The sequence below is a fragment of the Miniopterus schreibersii genome (assembly GCF_964146895.1).
Source record: "Miniopterus schreibersii genome assembly, chromosome: 9".
Lineage (NCBI taxonomy): Eukaryota > Metazoa > Chordata > Mammalia > Chiroptera > Miniopteridae > Miniopterus > Miniopterus schreibersii.
The window spans coordinates 4,557,498-4,578,548 of NC_138118.1; the positions used below are offsets into that span (position 1 = coordinate 4,557,498).

Consider the following 21,051-nt stretch of genomic DNA (forward strand, 5'->3'; position numbering starts at 1 on the left):
CTGGCTCCTAAGTCTGTAAAGACGGTTCTCTGGGGATGGAACTGCAAGCAGATTTAGGGCTTAAGGAAACGTCTAGCTAATTAAAAGGGACTGAGCATTTCAGAAGGATGCCAGTTTCCCAGACCTCCTGGGAATCCCCTGTCTATGAAAGAAAACAGCTCTGAAGAACACCTTATTGAGTCTTATCAGAAGTTGCACGGATCTTTTCAACTCCCTTTTGGACAAGATTAACACAGAACCTGGAGACTCCTTTTTAGCTACACAGTATCCAGCTAGAACTATCTAGAGATTCTAGGCCAGTACTTTCCAATACAAATACCACACGAGCCCAGCTGGTGTGGCTCAGTGGTTGAGCATTGACCTATGAACCAGGAGGTCAGGATTCAATTCCTGGTCAGGACACATGTCCGGGTTGTGGGCTCCATCCCCAGTAGGGGGCGTGCAGGAGGCAGCCGATCAATGACTCTCTCATCATTGATGTTTCTCTCACTCCCTCTCCTTTCCTCTCTCTGAAATCAATAAAAATATATTTTAAAAAACCCACAAATACCACGTGAGCCATATATCATATGTAATTTTAAATTTCATGGTAACCATATTTTATTTTATTATTTTTCTTTTTAAATTTATCTTTATTGTTGAAAGTATTACAAATGTCCCCCTTTTCCCCCCGTTGATCCCCTCCAGGCCACATTCCCCCCAGGCCTTCCCCCTACCATTATCTGTGTCCATGGGTTATGCATATAAACATATAAGTTCTTTGGTTAATCTCTCCACCCGCCCCCCACCTTTCCCTCTGAGATCTCTCAGTCTGGTCCATGCTCCTGCGTCTCTGGATCTATTTTGTTCATCAGTTTATTTTGTTCCTTAGAGTCCACCTATGAGTGACAGCATGTGGTGCTTGTCTTTCTCTGCCTGGCTTGTTTGGAGGGTATTGTGCTAAGCGAAATAAGTCAGTAGGAGGAAGACAAGTTTCACATGGTCACCATATTTTAAATAATAGACAGAGGTGAAATTAATTTTAATGTTACATTTACTTAATTCAAAGTAAAATAAATATAAAACTTATGAATGAGATGTTTTATGTTCCTTGATATGTACACTAAGTGTCCCCAATCTAGCGTGCCTGCTACACTTACCGCGCCCCTGCAGTGGACGCTGCTGGCGCCTGAGTGTTCAGAAGCCAGGTGCCCGGTGAGTGCGCAGGGACAGGGCGACTCTCGCCCTCCCCGCATCTCTCTGTCTCCCGTCACTCCCTGTGCGTCCAACAGCTCTGCCTTTCCTATTTTAACTTCCTCTCTTTTACAGCCCCCATTGCTTAACTGCTGCTACTGGTTTTCACCATTAACTAGCTCCCAGTAAAACCTCACTCTAAGTGATGCACTCATCACCGCACGAATATTTGGGGACTAGTGAAGATAAATACTTCATCTTTTATTAGAGCCTTTCTCTCTCTGAAACTAGTTTCTCTTTCCTGCCAATACCTTCCCGATGTCCACATCTAGTGAGCTCACCCCTAGTTCAACTTTGAAACACACGGGACTGGCCCTTTCATCCAGGTCTATGGCCGCTGCAGAGCTCAGGCTCCCGCACCTCTGCTCAGGTCAGCAGAGCAAATGTCAGCAACACAAAACTGGACTTCCCCGCAAATCCTTCAAGGACTCCTCACTGCCCAGGGGATACACCGTCATCTTTTTAGTAGCCCCCTTTAAATGGGTTCTCCGTCAAGTGTCAGTATCACACCAATGGCTGTCATTCTCTGGGAGACCCTGCGTTTCCCGGGAGTCCCCATGTCGCTCACACGCCACGTCCCCCTGCGTGTGCCTTCCGCGCACCAGAGATGCCCACCGCGCGCCTGCGAGCTGCTCCTGTGTGCAGTCTCCATCCTCACCTGGACTCCAGGCTGCCCTGGGGCTGCCACCCCTGTGACTACTTCAATCTTGGCATTTCCCAGTTTCTCAATAACCACATTAAAAAAAAAAAGTCTGTCTCTGTCATTAGTTAGTAAGGATGTAGGGTCCATATAGTTATGTCTCGTTTACCAAGACTAACACTGTCCTTGGCACCTGGCAGCAATCGCAGAGGGCTGTGGGATGAATGGACACCTGCGTGAGCAAGTAGTAGGTCTCTTCAACTCCTCGCTGACGGCCTACACAGCCTTCTGCTCTCCTTAGTCACTTAGTGTTTCGGGGCTGCAATGCGGCCATCCCGCCACCACACATCCACTCTTGTCTTTGCTTCTGCCTGGCACATGCTTTCGCTTCCTTTCTCATCACCTGACATGACATCCTCTAAAGTTCAACATCCTTCTCTGGAGCCTCCACCAGCCACTGCCGCCCACCGTGATTTCCTCTACATCAGTGTCTAGAGAAACCACCGTCCGTCATGATTGGACAGCACACGCCTCTTAATGTAGCTTCTAAACTGCAAGTGAACTTCTCCTGTTTCCACAGTTAAGTTCATGTCTTTGTTCCCTTTGAGAATAGCCCCTGTCCCGCATCTGCTGGCTGTCTCGTCGGGTGGGCAGTCCCAGGGCTCTGACCTTCTCAGGAGATTAACCAATGTCCCTTGAGTTAAGAAAATATAATAACCACATTAATGACACCTGCCTTTTGTGTACCGTGTTTCTAATTTCAGAAATGTCACTCTTTTAAGGTTTCAAAGGTTTTTCTTTCTTCTTTAATTTTCAAATGCCTTAAGTTTCAATTTTAAAACAGGAATTCACTTTGCTATCAGGTCCATTTGCCCAGAGGGCAGCCTTCTCTGAAGTGTGTCCGTGAAAACAATTTTCATGTTGATGAAGCCTTTGGGGAATCATGCCAAAGATTCAAAGATCATGAAACTACCGGAATAAAAGCTTAGCAGACCCCACTTACGGAAGGCAAACCGAGTTGATCCTGTAAACAAACGTTGTGTGGAACTTAAAAGGTCTACCTGCCTCACAATTAGAGAAAATGGTCTATTTACATCACTCTGTTTGCTGATGAAGAAAGCCTTACAGATATTACAATTTGCTTGTTAAAATGTATTACAGACTCGCTTTCAGCAACATCGCAAGCACACATGCACGCGTTCCCCACCCCTCCACCTGCATCCCCCTCTTGCTCAGGTGATATTCTGTTTGATGGAGGTGGGATCTGGTAAAGAGAAAGAGATCCAGGCTCCAATACATTCCTCAGTGAGGTCACAGACACAGGCGATGAGGAACAGTTAGTCTCTAACATGGCAGTGGGCCACCTGCAGAATTTTAGGCAATGTTGTCTAAAAAGCTAAGCCTACTTGCCTTCTTGAAGCTAGTTTCTGGGTAGTAGCCATGCAACCATAAGAAGAGGAAGCACTTCTGTTCAATTAACAGGTAAAATAAAAGTGACAACAAATCCCAAGTCTTAATAAAATTGTTTTCCCTGGCTTAGAGAAGTCTGTGACACCTCCCCCCCTTTTTCTCAGGTCATAGGTCACTTAAATAGTAAAGGAAAATTTCATTTTACAACTGCTCTAATACATAGACACCAATCTGTAATTTTTACCCTGCCTTCTATTTTAATGAAAGTAGGTAATGTCCCATACCAATAAACCAGAAAGCAATGGGATTTAATAGTCGCTCCTTCCCTCCCTCCCTCCCTCCCTCCCTCCCTCCCTCCCTCCCTCCCTCCCTCCCTCCCTCCCTCCCTCCCTCCCTCTCCCTCTCCCTCTCCCTCTCCCTCTCCCTCTCCCTCTGTTATTTGGAATGCAGAAAGCAAGATAAAAAAGTGAGTTCTACTTTCTTTTCTTCATATGACAGAACAGAAGTCTTAAATATGTGGAATTTAATGAAGTAAAGAAAGAAAACATTAAAAGGGTACATACATTAACCATTTTAATTTAACTTAAAATTCTACATCATCTAAATTCAATGACTCTCTAGCCAGAAGGAACTGCTCTGGGCTCTGCTGAATTAAATTCTAGAGATCAGTGTGGTGATTACAGGAGGGAAAGGGTGGGGCGGGTAGAAGACGGTAAAGGGCTGAGATGGTGCCAGAAGGAGACTTGACTTTGAGCGATGAACACTCAATACAACACACAGATGACGTGTTACAGAATCATACACTTGAAACCTATATGCTTTTATTAACCAGTCACCCCAATGAATTCAATAAAATTTTTAAAAATTAAAAAAGAGAAATTCTACGACTGCAAGTGACCAGCCTTCCTGATGACCCACTTCCACGAAGCATGACCCGCAATCCCCAGGTTTAGATTCTGACAGTGCAGTCGCCAATGAATCTCTGCAGGTTTTTCCAGGTGCCTTGCCCACACCTCAACTGATAGTCGTGTTTCGGGGCACTTATCTTTTTAAGAACTTTTCAGTTTGCTTTAATGGAAACTCTTTTTGTCTCTACACATTGGAAAATGTACTTAGTATACGTTATTACAATAATGATCACGACTTGCCTAAACCTATTTGGGAAGGAACGACTGACTCCCACACAACCTGTGGGGGGGCACCGGATGCCAGATGGTAGCCCTTGCTCCAACCCGTCATCCATGGGGCCATGGGTACCGCCCCCCATTTCACAAAGGGAGTGGTGAGCGCCTATTGCCCTGCAAAGTTAGTCTTAGGGGAGGGCAACTGTATGAATTCAATGAGAATTTTGCAATATTTCTAAGTAACTGACAAAAGCAATTATCTTAAGAAAAAATTATTTGCTAAGGCACCTATTTAAAATATATTCTTTAATTATTTGCTTAAAATTTTTTTTTCCCCAGGTACTCTAATGTCAAAAGCAAGAAATAAAACTCAATGACTCATTTAAACCTCCCTGATGTTGACTTAGCTCGATGTTAAAACTGCCTTTTTTCCTTCTGCTTATCTTCAAATGCATAACTGTCTTCTGACATTACTTTTATGCACCAGGCCTGCCTTGGGATTTGAATGTCAGACTACAGCGACAGGGCACGCCACCAGCAAACACAGTTTCCCTTTGTCCTGAGACATGAGATACATCATAAGCCTGCTGCTGAATCTTAAAATGGTTAATTTGGCTTTTTTCTTTGACTTTTTCTCTTAGGAGAGTTATCTCCCCTGGCATTTCACTACTGTGCTTTATTTTTAAAAATAAGTTTCATCACTCCAGTCCTATATTTGTATTTAAAAAGAAAACCACTTTGAAACCACTTCAGAGAGACAACTGACTAGAACATGGGTTCCCCTGGGTGCGACACTTTGGGGTCATCGAGTGTGTGCTTTTGCGCTAGATCAATGATGAAGGCTTGCACGGTTAGGTGTAAACAGGAAAGTCCTCCCGGGGTCCCTTCTAAAAGAAACCAAAGGTCGCTGGCAATGGGGTTCAAGATCAAAGGGGAGCCTGAAGTCAGCACAGAAGGTCAAGAAAGTTTATACAAAGAGCCGTGTGTCTACCACAAGAGCTGCCGCAGATCTAGCCTGAGAACACGGCTTTCCAGAGATCTGCCAATAGTCCAATTTAGCCCAAAGGGAGAAAGAAAGAACTTGGCCATTTGCAATACAGAATCTGTGGGATCCAAGCTGGCAAAGCACTGAGATAAGGGGAAGAGACCACATGAAGACATCTACAATAAAGAAGACACACGACATGAACTTCATGTAAAAAAATTAAAGCTGGATTAGGTAACTAGTCTTTTTTTTTGAGGTGTTTATTCTGAGCTGGTGATCTGGTTTTAGGACCTGAGTAACTTTTGTTCTCACGGTGATGGTGAAGGGCTCTTTCTGCAGAGGGCAATGCAGCTGCAGGCCTGGAAAGCCCCGTCGGTTCCAGGTCTCCTGCAATGAGCTCCAGCCCACCTGCTCTTTGCCACTTTGGCGTTTGATGAGATCAGAGTCATAATGAAGCTTATCTGAGAAACGTTTTGCCTTTTTTACCAGTTTTGAGTAATTATCATAGAACCTAGTGGTAGAAGACAAAATGTTTCCCAATGCAAAAGAGCTGGTGGCACAGTCTGACACCGGCCTACTTGATGACATCAACAGTTCTTGAGAACCAACGGAAAGGGGTGGTCAGCCTGGAAATGTACCAAAAAGTTCAGACCCACAGGGTGGCAGTTTTCAGTTAGCACCTTATGGATCCTACATCCTTACTAACTAAAAAAAGATACAGACATTAAAATGAAAAAGAAAATAAATAATAAATAAATAAATTTAAAGTAGTTATTGAAAAACCTGGGAAATGCCAAAATTGAAGCAGTCACAGGGATGGTGGCTGGAATTCGGCGTGGGGTCCAGGTGAGGATGGAGATTGCTCACAGGCACACGGTCCCAGGCATTAGGACATGGGCATAAACGGTGTCACTGTGGAAATATTCATGTTTCCCCCAGCCAGTGTGGCTCAGTTGGCTGGGCATCATCCTGGGCACCAAAAGGTTGCTGGTTCAATTCCAGGTCAGGGCACATACCCGGGTTGTGGACTGGATCCCAGCAGGGGGCATGCAGGAGGCAGCGGATCTAAGTTTCACTTTCTCATCAATGTTTCTCTTCCTCTCTCCCTCTCCCTTCCTCTCTCTAAAAATCAATAAAAAAATCTTAAAAAAAATCCATGTTTGAGACACGGGCCTTCCCTTTCCCATAGGGGAAATCATTTTTAGATATTTCAAGTCAAAGTTTTGTTTTTGTTTATTTTTCACCTATTTTTTTCTTGTGCCATGGCTGTCCGTTTACTGGATCAATGACATTTTCCACAGGGAGTGTGGGCTGGGAGAGTTCACCTCTGGACTCTGGACTAGAAGAAAATGTTCATATATGCACAGATTCAATTTTGGCAAGGTAGCCTAAAACCAAGGAGATCTGTTTGGAGGAGCTAGGTCTTGGATAGCAAAGAAGAGACACCCAAAGTGTTAGAACTACTGAAGTTCTAATGAGTCACCCTCCCCCTGCCACCTGAGCATTAAAGCCCCAGGAAGGGGTGCTCACTGTTCAGTGGGATCTTTAATAGTATTTGTTGACCGAATGAGTCCCAACGGAGACCTAGCAATCCTGTGGCAGTGGTGGCTTGTGCCCTGCCCTCTGCCTTTGGGAACTTGATTTAGGGAGGGCCCCATGTCAGACTGGGGTGAGAGCTAGAGAATACATACAGAGGCATGACATGCTGCGGCAGAGAGGGCGGCTAAGATAGCTACCCCCACACCCCCACACCCCCACCCTCACACACACCATGATTCATTTCAGCTTGCATGCGGTATGCAAGAGGTCTAGAAATCACTGTGCGTTCCCATGGGATCTATAAGAACGCTTAGGCAGCTTTCTGGTATACCAGGGAAAGGACCTTAGGAGAAAAAAGGCAGAGAGCACACAGATCTTGAGGGACCAACCATCCTAATTTACTCACATTGAGGGCTTCTCAAGGCACAGGGTTCTCAGCAGTAAAATCAGAACAGTCCCAGACAAATTGGATGAGTTACCACCTTACACAGACCTGAGCCCAGCAACAGCCAAGGCCTATCCCAAGGCCAGAGCAGTGGGCAGTTGGGACAGAGGCTGACCCCTGAAGACAAGGCAGGCTGGGGACCTTCAGGGACGCCCAGAAGGAACCTGAGTGAAGCACGTGGGACAGACCCCACTCCTCTGATTACAAGATGCTACGTAAGTTGGCTGGTCCTGACCCAAGCAAGGGCTGTGCTGGTGGGGTCAAGGAAGACACTTGAAATGGGGCAATAGTCCAAAAAGGGAATTTGACAGTTGAGTGAGCTTGAATCTCATACTGACTGAATATATATATATACACACATGTATGTATGAAGTTATTAGGTACCCCAATGTATGTGTTCAAATATTCATTTTTTTTGCTATGGACTGGAAATGAGAGCTCATGAGCAAATGAAGATCAATTTTATAAAATAAATTGTTACCTTTTTTTTTTTCATTTAAGTTAGAACTATACATTTTAAACCTGCTCTAACAGAAACTCATGACCTCTTTTCAAACTGATAATATAAATCTGCTTATTTGCTGGTCACCTTTCCAACTGTCAGCGTAGTTTTGGAAGATCGCACTCTGTACCTATCCAACCCTCATTTAAAAGCGTCTGTAAAGAAATCGTATATTTTATTCTTTTCTTTCAAAGAGAAAAAAATCAAACAAACTGGGTAGATGGTCTTGAAAAGAATGCATTGAATTAAAAAATAAACACTGTGACTGTGACTATGCACATCCAAAAATACGATGAAGACTTAATTACCAACCCAGAAATGGGACCCAGTCTCGAGTTTCTCGAGGGGTAATTCTGCAGCTGAGGTTGAGCTGGGACACGTCCTGTTCCGCTCCCTGTGCTATTCAGAGTGTTTCTTAATATACTTACAAGGGAAGTGACTGGGAAGTTGAGAGTGTAATTCTAATGAGCCACTTTCACCAGTTTCCTACCAGATGCTGATCCTAACAACATGGATTTTCTCTAGCCTCTAAAGAGCCACTTAGTGCCCAAGAGCCACTCGAGGGGACATCATTGGCACGCAGCTTACCAGACCCTAAAGTACACGTCTCCTCTTTTCTTTCAAAGCTGTCAACACACTTGGGACTCTGCCCCTCTGTGTTTGCTAAAAAGATGGTATTAGCTGATTTTTAGAATTGGAAAATGGGGGGAAAGCCTCCCAAAACAGATGTTTTTGTCTCCAAGAAAACTAAAACTTGAGTCCAGTGACTGAATAAACAAGGGTTACCTATTTTCACATAAAGAGGGGGGAAGGTGGTTGCTGGCTCTGGTTCACTTGAGCTCGGGGTCCCTTGACCATACACCTCCAGGCACAGCATCTGCATTGGACGAGGACAGTGGAGGGGCAGGGGTGACAGCTGAATCAGGAAAATAAAAGCTTCCTCAAGAATTCCATGGCTGACCTCCGCTTCTCTCTCAGTGGTCAGGCCTGTGTCACTGCCTATGACCAAGAAAAAAGACCTCTCTGGCAGCTAAGCTAGGAGGGTGCTCTTAGGGTCGGTAGAGAAGCCACAACCAGCAAAACAGACTTTACTATAACTTACAAAACAGACGATTTTCCAAAGGAGGCAAGAACACACCCTACTTAAACTGGAAATATTTCAACAGCAGCTTCTTCATCCCCTAAGCCCTGGTAAGAACCACGGGCACGGAGCCAGGCAGGACCTCCACGTGGATCCCCACGGTCCACTGTTGCAGCCACTCTCCTCGCTACAGGTTCTGACCAGCGCCTGCCAGGACCCCCCGGGGACTCACTCCAGCCCCCAGCCCCTTCCCTCGCTCCCCCCGCCCCCCCAAGAAATGCCCCAGGATTCTGCTGTGGTCTCTCTTGCAGGAGGACATGAGTAAACCTAACTTTGGTTGTACGAGTGTTTCTGCAGGGGTTTGGCTCAGGTTCCCACACCTGAAAAGGGGTTGGAGAGAAGCGGGTTGAGATAGGAGCTATACAGGATGTCTAAGGATGTCTGCCACGAGGAGCCAACAATGGAAGGCCTTAGGAGCAATTAAAGATGATAACCACGCAGGGAGAAACCAGGGGCCATGTGCTGGATAGCTTACTGTTCCAGAGTGTTCTAGCAACTGAGGGCTGGATGGAGGCCCTCCTCCCTGAGACAGGGTGTCAAGGAAAGGGCGGAGCTAGGGGCTTCGGCGTTGGAAGAGGCCCCTGCCCACTGGTCACCTGCCGCCCCTCCAGGCCTGCGGCTGTCTAGGAAACGCACTGAGGAGCCCAGAGGCCCTCATGGTCAACATGGAAGTTTGTCAGACACAAGACCTCACTGTATAATCTGCTGATATATGTCTGTTACATACTTACATTCAATCGCCTTCTTGGCATTTCAACTCAAGCATCCCACAGACATTTCAGCTCATGCCCACGCTGACTTCATGATTTTTTTTCTCACTCCTCTGACCAATTTTCCCATCTGAGTAGACGTACCTCCTTCCTTCCGGTTGCTTTTATCAAATCATTTCCTCTCTTCCTCTCACACCCCTCATCTAACCATCAAGAAATGCCACTGGCTCTACCTTCTAAATACATCCAGAATAGACCACCTCTCGCCACCTCTTGCCCAGCACCTGGTCTGAGTCCCCAGCATCTCCCATCTGGATTACTATAACGGGCCCGCTACTTCTACCTTTCCTCCCCTCCTCCCACAGCCCGTTATCTTTTTGAAATATAAGCTAGATCATATCCTTGCTCTACTCAAGTCACCTGTGATGACGCCCTAGCTCCATCACAATAAAAGGATTTCCTTACAATAGCCTCCAGGTCTCCAGAGCCTGGCCTCTAGGACCTCTCTGGCCTCCTCTCCTGCAACTCTGCCCCTTGTCCTTCCAGACCTGCCGCCTGGCCCTTGCTGATCCTGCCTCAGGCCAGGCTGCCTCGTTGCAGTGACCATCCCCTTTCCTGCAGTGCTTTCCCCAAACTGGCCAATTCTGTTACCTCTTTCAGGCCTTGAGCCATATTATCTTTTCAGCGAGGTTAACTCGGGCCAACCTATTTAAACTGCAACCCCACACCTCAGCCTCTTGGAATGCCAGTGCCCCTTGACGGGCTCTACATTCCCCCCATAGCACATATTCCTTCTAACTTACTATCATAGGTACTTACTTATACATGTGTCCTTCCTCCCCTTCCTCCAGAATGTGAGCTTCAGAAGTACAAGGACCTTCATCTATTCTGTTCAATGATTTATGCGAAGTGCCTAGAACAGTGCCTGGCGCCAAGGCTGCGCTGAGAACCCACTCCTGAGTGAATAATTCTATAGCTTGGAGTGCCTGCTCTTTCCCTGATCCAATGCTGTGTTCAGGAAACAAACCAGTGCACAACACAAGCCCCGGGTAAATCCACGCATAAAGAAAGAAAACAAGCTGAAATCATAGGGTGCTCCAGAAGGACACAGCAAAGCTCCCTGAGGACCCTCTTCCCCAAACTATGGCCCTAAGTTCTGCTCATCAAATCACTGCAGCTGCTCCTATTTCTCCAAACATTTTATAAAAATCATGCCTATGGCTGCGTTTGTATTTTTTTCACCCTATGTTCTCATTTATCCGTTTTTAATTTTTTTCCAAAAATGGCTTTCAAATCATCAAGCTGAAATTTGAAAGGAGGAAAGTACGAAAGATGTAAGCTTACATTTAGGTAAAATGGTAAATTTTACCTAAAATGGGAGAATTTAGGTAAAATAAAATGGTAGAGATTGGGCCGTTGCAAAATTTTAGTTAGTGAGGGGGAAAAAAAATCAAACAGGAGATGGGCTGGGGATGTGTCGCTCAAGTGTGACCTCATGGGTCACCACTATATGAAGACAGGCGAACCCCACTGATCCTGTCACCGGGACAGACATAGATTAAGTCATCAGTGATCCCCATGGTTTGAACAAGGTGAACAAACTCTTGTTTCATATTTATAAAAATAAAACATTTCGCAGATTCAGGTTTTGATCTGGGGACACTTCAGTTAAATAAAGGAATCTGCTGTTTCACACATCAGTAGTTAATGTACAGAAGTCACTGCCTTCAAAAAATGAGCCATGCAGAAAATTCCATAGTGGTTTTAGGAGCTTCGTGGACCCTTATCAGAGGTGACCACTTTCCCGAAGCTACTCTTCTGGGTTATTGCCCAGAAGGGCAAGAAAACACATCCATTCTGTCAGCACCAGGACACCTGACAACATGGACAGTGGGACAGACCCTTTTTGGTAAAAAATAGTTTTTATATTCCTATAGCTGCCCAAAATTGCAATTTGCATTCCCTATACTACATCATCACCAGGACAGCCACCTCCTTCTCTCTTCATTTACCAAAATTTCATTCATTCTGTTGAGGCTACTTTAACTCCTACTCTTTCCACGGGAGTAAGACATTAATGTTTCAGTCTCTCTCCTGTACTTCTTAGGTAGCAAACAATTTAAGTATAATGCCCGGGAAACACGCTGTTTGAAGCGAAACAGCAATATCACCATAAAATCTAGCCTGTTTACAAAAGCTGAATGAACTAACCCGGCTGTTACTGACAGAAATTATTGTATTATTAAAGCTACTGGCATGGAAAATGGACAAGGTACTAAAATATCTCCAAATGCCGTATAACTATTACTAAGAAGGAAAATCTTCCTTTATGGAAAAGAATTACTAAAATTTATAGGTAAACATCTAATATCAGAACATCTGATCGTAAAACTTTCCTCTCTTTGCTTTTGTGGTTATTGCTATCATTTGCATCAGGCAGAAATATTTACTAGAAATATAATAGTATATTTCTATTAAAATTGTTCGTTGTTCTGTTTAAATATAAACTGTTTAGGCTATCAGGATGAATATTTGAAAATATGTAATAGAAATAAATACTGTGATATATCAAGTTCTTTACAAACATATTAAGGCTTTAAAAAGTTATCATCTATAGTTGTCATAAATTGTAATTTACATTCACACAAATACTATTTTATTAAGATTATATAGAACAAACTTACTTCATTATAGATGCCTTTATATATTTTTAAGGTTAATTATATGTCTTTGAATGGCTTCCCCAAGGATCTCCTCTTAAATGAAATAATATTATTAGACTTAAGGTGTATATTTTTGGGGGGCATAGTGAGACCTACAGAACTTTTACCTTTCAAAATACAAAATTAATGAACTTACTTTTTCAGGATAAAGTAACCCCCTGATAAAACATTTAAAAATGTTTTTTAAAATCACCAAAATTCACCAGGTTAAATTCAACTCATATTTAAATGTGGTTTGTTTATGCGCAAAACATCTGAAAATAAAATATTTTCACATTGGGAGAAAAGGCATTTTTAGAAATGTACTAAGGTAGAATATGTAATGCTCTCACAATATTTTATATAAATTTGTATCCTTCCACTGTGTGAGAGGTCAACTCAGTTTTTATAAAAAGCTCCTCCCTAGGTTTTCAAAACTAATAAAGATTAGATTGTGCAATATTTTAGTACAAGTATTTTGTGAGCCGACTCAATTACATTGAATATTCTGCTTCTCTAAGTCCCCATACTTCAGGCCAACATTTCTTAATGTTTCTTTTTCTATAGGAAGGGGGTTTTTGAAGGGACAATATGAGTTTTGACCAAGACAAGGTTCAGATAAGGGACATCTCTACTTGCGGACATAGGTAGCAAAACTAAAAATAAACGGAGTTCCTTTCAAACCATCTGCATAATGCTCACATTCACTGGGGGCGGTGGATGGACTAACGTGACATCACCGATTGTTCTGTCATGTGTATCATGTCCTGATATCGTCACTGCTAACATCACACACACAGGACCACGGGCATGGCAAATGGCTCCTACCGCCTAACCCCTCGGAGGGGTGGGTGTGTGAGTGTTTCACTCATCCCACAACATAAACGTGAACTTGGAAAGTCTGGATGACCCGAAGGAAGATGAAGAGGCCGTTTACCTGTCTATGATGGCGCACATGTCGATGCTGACGTTCGCGAAACTCCCCGGCCTCCTCTGCGCCACCTCGTATAAGTTTACGAGTTGATCATCCACTTGAATGAGCTGCATGCACCCTTGGAATGAAGGCTGAAGGACCGAGTGACTTGAAAGATTCATCTGGTTCCGAAAACCTGCGGGAGAGCAGAAAAAATGGGGATGTCAAATCCTGTGGACAGCCCGTTTCGCTAACTTGCCTCGGGAGATGCTCCCTGACCACAGCCACTGTGTCCAGCTCCTGGCTCCTTAATCTTTGCTGGTGTCCTGCTCAATGCAGAAGAATGTAGTCTTGTGAGAAAGAGATGTTATTTCAGGGAAAGAAGGGAGGGTTGGGCCTGGACGAATCTTTGTCTCTGGGGTCTAGCATTCCTTATACTTTCTCCTTGACATCTTCTTTCTCACTCTGTCACAGTTCCCTGTCCCTTTGCTGTCAACGGCTCCCTATTGTACTTCTGCACCTGACCCTGTCTACAGAGATGAGAACATAAAATTTAGACCTTTCTCAACCACCCAAATGCCTTCCTCTTATACTTTCAACATTGCATCTATTTTCTTAATTCCCTAGAGGCCTGTCATTTAGATGTCAAGAACCTAAACTTATTATTATCAATTAAGATGAACCTATTTTATGGATTAATGTCTAACTCAATCCAAAGAGATACTTGCATTACAAGTGCTTTCTCAATTCATAAAATATTAAGGAACATTACAAAGAGGTAAATTTAGACATAAAGGTCAGCCAACCTGCTCTGAACATCGATCGTGCACACGGTACCTCACGTGGTACAGAGAGCATAAATGGTAGGAGATGAAACTCAAATGAACAGAAAATAAACAAGACCAAAAAATAAACACAACTGGTTCTATTAGGGAATGAGCAGCATGCACTTACACTAAGTTTGAAATCAGACCCTAAACGTTTTATTGCAAAATAACTTGAAAATAGCATGATCAATCAATTACCATTATGTCTATTCAGTAGAAAATTGCATGGAAATTATGATGCACAGAAATTATTATGCAGAGAAATTGTAGGGAATAGGAAATACTGTTTCTCAATCCCGTTAATCATCTCTAGAAAGTCCCAAAAAGCATCTCCTTTTCATATAGTTCCCACACCAAGCTGACCTCCAGAGCAAATTTAAACTGTACTAATTTGCTTAAAAATCTTAAGTTATGCACACATTTATTTCATTCAAATAGTATATGTACAGCAAAAAATAATTTATACAGAATGGATTGAGACCACTATGTGTCATTAATTGAGTAAAAGTAAATTTTCAATAAAAACTCTTTTTAAGAAATTGACCATTAAGTGATTTTTAAAAATGTCCTATTTTGTTTGACTAGTGATAGTAGTTGAGGACAACAGAAACTTCCCTCTCCTTTTCTAATGGTTTATAATATTTAAAGTCTAATAACTGTCATTTGAGCCCTCTTTAAGGGTTAATCACAGAAGTGTAGTATATTCTTTTCCATTAACAGAATACTAGGTAAAAATAGGACTATACTTAAATTAATTCCTTGACTTAAAAATGAATATAAGGCTCTATATCAATGTCAAAAGTATAGCTCATCTATGTATTTTTTCTAAGTCACAGTTTTTTCATTTGCATTGACTTAGTCCCCTCTGAAATTGCTGATCTTGGAGAAGTCATCTATTTAGACTAGCTGTACTCATACACATGATTTTAAATCTGCTTAATCAAGATAACACTGAAAAGAGTTAATGTCTAAACTGAGCAGAAAGAGAACATACAGCTGTAACTTTAATGACTATTCTTGACGAGATGATCATTTGGTTCTGTTCTTTGAATACTAGGGAGTCTCTAAATATTCATACTGGCTTAGAAATATTCCAAAATGAGTAGGTCTATTTGTGAGAACAAGACCTTCTCTGAAGCATAGCAGCTGCATAACACACAGATCACTGCAGATTGGATTGGGTATAATTAAGTTCATAAAACAAGACTTCATCAGTCACCCATAACAATGTTCTGTTTGGTCCTAAGGAATTTTGGATTTCGAAAATGTCAAGTCCTTTCATTTTTCTAAATGGGATACATTCTAGGAGGAGATAATTATAGGACAAACTACTACATAGCTATTAAAATTTTAAGTTTTTTCTCCTCTCCTTGCATTATCTTTAACATTTCCAAGAGGGACTCCATTAATTCCCACCCTTTTTGTAGTCTCCTTCCATATTAAATTAGGGCTGACCTCTGTGGTCAGTGGAAAACTGTGGAAGTGGTGGTCCGGTGTAACTTCTAAGGCTGGTTTTCAACTTGGTCTCTGAGATTTCTAACCCTGAAGTCAGCCATCATGCCTGAGCTGTCTTGCAGAGAGGCAGGCCCACGAGAGATAATAAATCATGGTTTTAAGCCATTACATTTTGGAGCGATTTGTCATGTGATAATAAATAACCAATAATGAATTTAGTACTGAGAGAGAATTATAACATAAATCTAAAACTGTGGCAGTGACTTAGGGGCTGGGATGCCCAAGTAAGTTAGATGGGCCTTGAAAGCACTGTTAGTTGAAGCCTAACGGCTCTGGGGGAGATTGTAGGTAATGGGTTGAAGGAAGATGAAGAAAAAATGTCATTGGAAATGAGAGAAAACCAAATCCTGTGTATGCTGCAGTGGGAAGTTTGGCAACCCTGTGATAACATGGAAAGGAAGAAGCCATACTGAAGAAATCTGTAATTGAGCTACAGGCATTTCCAGACAGAGAATTCTGACATCTTTCTATTTATAGTAAAAGGCAGAAAAGAAGAGAGAAAAGCTAAAGAGAAACTGTTAAATATAAAGAAGCTAGGACTTGATGGGTTTGAAGATAAATGTTTTCTCAATTACAGTGTTTCCAGATGACAAATAAGGCAAAAATTAGGAAACCACTTTCGGGCAAAGGTAAACTACCAGTAAAACAGACTCTCAAGATGACAATGAGGTGAGACTGTAAAATCCATGCTAAGACCTCCAAAATGTATTGTTGTGTTTCATAAAACCACTTAATCAGACAAAAACAAAACAAAACAAGAAAACAAACAAACCTCTAGGCAGCATGTTGGTGTATTTTACAGACCCTCTGAGTTACACAATAGGGATTCTAATAATCTTTTCTTTTTTAAAATATGTTTTTATTGATTTCAGAGAGAGAAACGGAGAGGGAGAGATAGATGAGAGAAGTCAGCGATGAGAGGGGTCATTGGTCAGCTGCCTCCTGCACACCCCCTACTGGGGATCAGCCTGCAAGGTATGTGCCCTGCCTGGGAATCGAACCTCAAGTCCCCTGGATCCTAGGTCAATGCTCAACTGCTGAGCCACGCCAGTTGGGCAGATGCTAATAATCTTAAGGGCATCTTGCCCTTAGCATGTCAGCAAAAACCCAATATAAAAAGAAAAATACTGTTTAATGGAGTAAACCTGAATAATATTCATAGAAGGCCTACAGATTTTTAAGAGAACTGTACTAGTGAAAACACCATCAGCTTGGATTGAAAGGGACAGAAATGGTACAAAATGAAAAAAGGTCTTTCGACCCTAAACTTCTATAGGCGGGAAACTACGCAGCTGTAAACACAGGCTATGTTTTACTTAAAAAGGAAAGTATGGGTCATAGTGCTTGAACTGAGAATCCAGAAGGCACAGCCAAGAGCCATGGAGAATCATTTCTAGGGAATAGCAGACTTGAGTTCTAATCAAGGAATTACCCACGTGTGCCTGACTGGATTTCAGAACTGCTATGGACCAGTTGCTTCTGCGTAACTCTTATTTTTCTCCATTTGAACAGGAGAGTCTAAGGTGCTTACTCTATGCCTATCCTACCTTAGTACATTGGGGGTGTGAGTGGCATAAAACTTGCTCACAGGCAGTCACATGAGCAGCTACATTTGAGTAATTGTACCCAAACAGCTTCCTGTGCCCTTGGACTTCCCCAGGAGCTTCATTTGGATACGAACTTGACTTAGGTGACGAGTTCCTGGGTTTTGAGTAGATGCTCTAATGGAATGAAACTTTGAAGGGTCCTTGGAGGAAGTGAGTGTACTTGCATGTGGAAGAGACATGAATATCTGTGTCTCAAAGAGCAAATTCTGGTAACCAGCCCCTAAGATAGCCATACAGCGTCACTTCCTATTATTCAAACCTTTTAGTAGTACCTTTCCACACTGAATCAGTCCTGACCTGTATGACAAATAGAACATTGCAGAAGTGACCGTGTGTATGGGACTGCCGAGGCTTGCTAATAAAAGGCATTAGAGGCTTCACCTTGGTCTCTTGGACCACTTGCTCTGGGAAAGCCAGCCTGGGTGTCACGGGGAGCCTCAAGTAGTCTGGTGGGGAGGCTCCCATGGGGAGAGGAACTAAGACCTACTCCTAACAATCAGCAGAAAACTGCTAGCCATGTGAGTAAGCCATCTTGAAGTGGAACCGCCGATCCTATAGAAGCCCCCAGATGACTGTGGCCCCAGGAAACTTATAACTTCAACCTCATAAAGAACTTCAAGCCAGAACATCCCAGAATTAGAAGTTGCTCCCACAGAAAAAGAGACAGTAAATTATTATGGTGCTGAGCTTTGGGGTCATTCTATGCAGCTACAGAATTGGAAGAGACATGAATATCTGTGTTCCAAAGAGCAAATTCTGGTAACCAGCCTCTTAAAGCTAACAATTCCCAATTCCTGCCATCACTTTCTCAAATAGTTTTTAAAAATTAGAAACCGAGTAACAAAAACAGTTTGCAAAACAGAGTAACTCGTGGGGTGCTGACCATTCCTGCAGAGTTAGCAACAGGTTAAAGATAATGGGTCTCTGATGCTGAAATCCCTGGAACTCTCACTCCCTTTGAAATGAAGGAGAAAATATTATTCAATTTCTGTATTTGTTCCCCGTGTGTAAAAATATGTCACTAAAAATACTAGTGTACTAGTGTCTGTGATGCTTTCAGCAATGACTCTAAAGCTCAGGAATTAACCTACTTAATAGATTAATAGCTGGAGTGTTTGGAGACAAAAATTTGCAACTGAGAACCTGAGGGTGAGAAAGAAATAGATATAAAATGGATAGAAAATTAACCTTAATAAAAATTTGCCAATTTAGTAGGAAGAGTATATAGAATACAGAGGTAAATTGATGTTTGTTTTGGCTTAGGACTTTACATTGGTAATATCTCTACATTTGGAATAAAAAGTGCCATATTCATACCCAGATCATTGCTCCTGGGCCCTACGATGTGACATGTGTTGTAGCGCCCACAGCGAGCTGTAATCTTGTCTGCCTCCGCTGCACTTCACTCTCAGTACACAGGGAAACCTCCTCTCTTCACGGGTCATCATAATTATGCTGCCTCACTGGCAGATTTGAGATTTCCATTTCAAGACTCAGGATATAAAAACTTCATACCTGATTTGAAGTCCACTCAGTATTTATTACTCTTGCTGACAAGAAAAATACATGCAATTTCAAGGTTTTAAAATTTTAATTCAGAAATACATCAGTGAAGAGCATGCTGATATTTCTTTTGACACTAAAATGCCAATTGACATTGTTGTAAGTTATAACGTTAACCTGATGGGACAGAAAGAGCAAACACGAGGCAACAGGGCTGAACTTCTTGCATGTCTAAAATGACGTGCGTAAGGGATTTATTTTTATTTATAGTTATTTGAAAGTTGGAAAGTTTGGGAGGTCGGAGAGAGGCTGGTGGAATGCTGTAGGATGCTAAAATCCATGTGTTGCCTTCTTTTTAATATAATCTTGCATGATTATGAGAAAGGCCTACCAAGCTCCACTGTTCGCCCAAGCTCCTGAATAACTCGCCCCATTGGGAACTGGGGTCCAAGCAGGCAGAGTGCTGGAGCAGGCCGACACCTCCACAGTGAGATCAGCCACGCAGCACCCCCCCCCGCCCCCATGTGGCTGTGACAGCAACTACCATACAGGTTGACTGAGCAAATAAATAAATAATACTGAGGACTGTGGGACCAGGTTCTTTGTCAAGAAAGGAGGGTACAAACAGAAAGTGGAAAATCTGGAATGGATCCTGTGGGTTTGGGTTGGAATTTAACCTATCAGTGTGAGCTTGTGGGTTTTAGTGGGTTTAGACAGATGTAGAGATAAACCTAGCTGGAACTGTGGTGCAATATACAGCTAGTTTCTACCATGCCCTGAAGACAGTCCAGGGGCAGGGTTGCCCAGAAGCACTGAGTATCCCTATAGTTCAGATCTTAGTTACTACACTGATTAAAACCAGGACTCCTTGGAGGAATGGCTGACTCCAGAGCTGGGTCAGGAAAAGCACAATATGAGACTGGGACATTTTCCTGAACCAGAAATAAAAATGTGCTCTAAGAATGATGATGTTATGTCAGAATGACACAGGAGCCAGCCTGACATGGGCTTCTGCTGCTCAGATCTGAACAATTTGAGTGCAAAATAAATAACTGGAGCATCAAAATGTATTTTGAGTATCAAAAGAAAGAATAAAGGAAGGAAGGAAGGCAGAAGGAGAGAGAGAGAGGGAGGGAGGGAGGGAGGAAGGCAGGGAGGAAGGAAAGGTGAGAGAGGAAAAGAAAGAAGAAAATGAATTTATAGACCAGACCTCACTGAACAGAACAGGAACCCAGGAGTCTGCCTGCATAAAAATCATTGAGTAAAGCAGGAGAACAGAAACCTCCTCCTGTAGCACACACTATGCTAGCTAATAAACGTACAAGGCATGCTGGAATTTGCAGGTCACCACTGGCCACCGTCATAATAGGAATTCATTCAGGACAGAAACAGCAATTGATTCTCAAATATGTGGCTGAATGTTGGAGGAGGAACCCAGCCTCCAAGTGTCTTCCCAAAAACTTTTATTAATTTCCAATAGCAAACTAGTAATTTTACAGCAGAGGAACCTGGCAGATATCTTTGCAGTCAAGTGATCAAAGTTATTACCACCAGCTAAGGGACCGAATGACACTTGGGCCACCTGACAAGATGCAATGAGGAAAATACAGCAACGCCTCGTGGTACTCCTGCCCGAAATACATAACCTAGGCAATCACGGGGAAACGTCAGGCCCAAACCGAGAGGATCTTCTGGAACAATAAAGCTATTAAAGTCAAGAATCAACTGAGGATCTGATTCCAACTTTTAGAAAGTGGAGAGGCAGGAAAATAGGGTGGGACACATGACCCCATATTGGGTCTTTTGCTATAAAGGGCATTACAGGGCAATCGACAAACCTTGAATGGGGTCTCCGGGTGAGCGTTATGCTGGTGGCTTTTGTATTTTTCTTGCTTTTTTTTTTCAAATCTTGAATTATTTGAAATAAAAACTATTTAAAAATAACGTTTGAAAATAAAGACAACTTAAAAATTTCTGTTCCATCTGATATGAAGTAGTGCTTTATGCTAAAAGTTCTGCACTTGGCTTTAAATTATTTCCCAATAAAATAAACTTGTCTGGTGTCCATGTTCTCATGTCCTGCTTTTTCTTTATCCACGTTAATCTTCATTCAGTGCCCACGGATCTTCAATGAAAGTGGGCCTCCTGATTGCAGTGACGATTTTTAGGGAACCAAATTTTCTTCACCCATTGACTAGGCTTCTCAGTGGCTCCTCATATGTTTATATTCTGTTATCCAACCAGGGTAACTTTTG

At 42.7% G+C, this 21,051-nt stretch overlaps 1 protein-coding gene across 1 annotated transcript in view; it reads right to left on the minus strand.

Moving 5' to 3' along the window:
- Window positions 1-21,051, minus strand: part of CNTNAP2 (contactin associated protein 2) — a 1,311,177-nt gene that overhangs the window by 482,735 nt on the left and 807,391 nt on the right. The window contains exon 10 of the mRNA XM_081147555.1: window positions 13,369-13,540. Within this exon, the coding sequence (XP_081003681.1) occupies window positions 13,369-13,540 (172 nt within the window). The remainder of the gene's footprint in view (window positions 1-13,368; window positions 13,541-21,051) is intronic.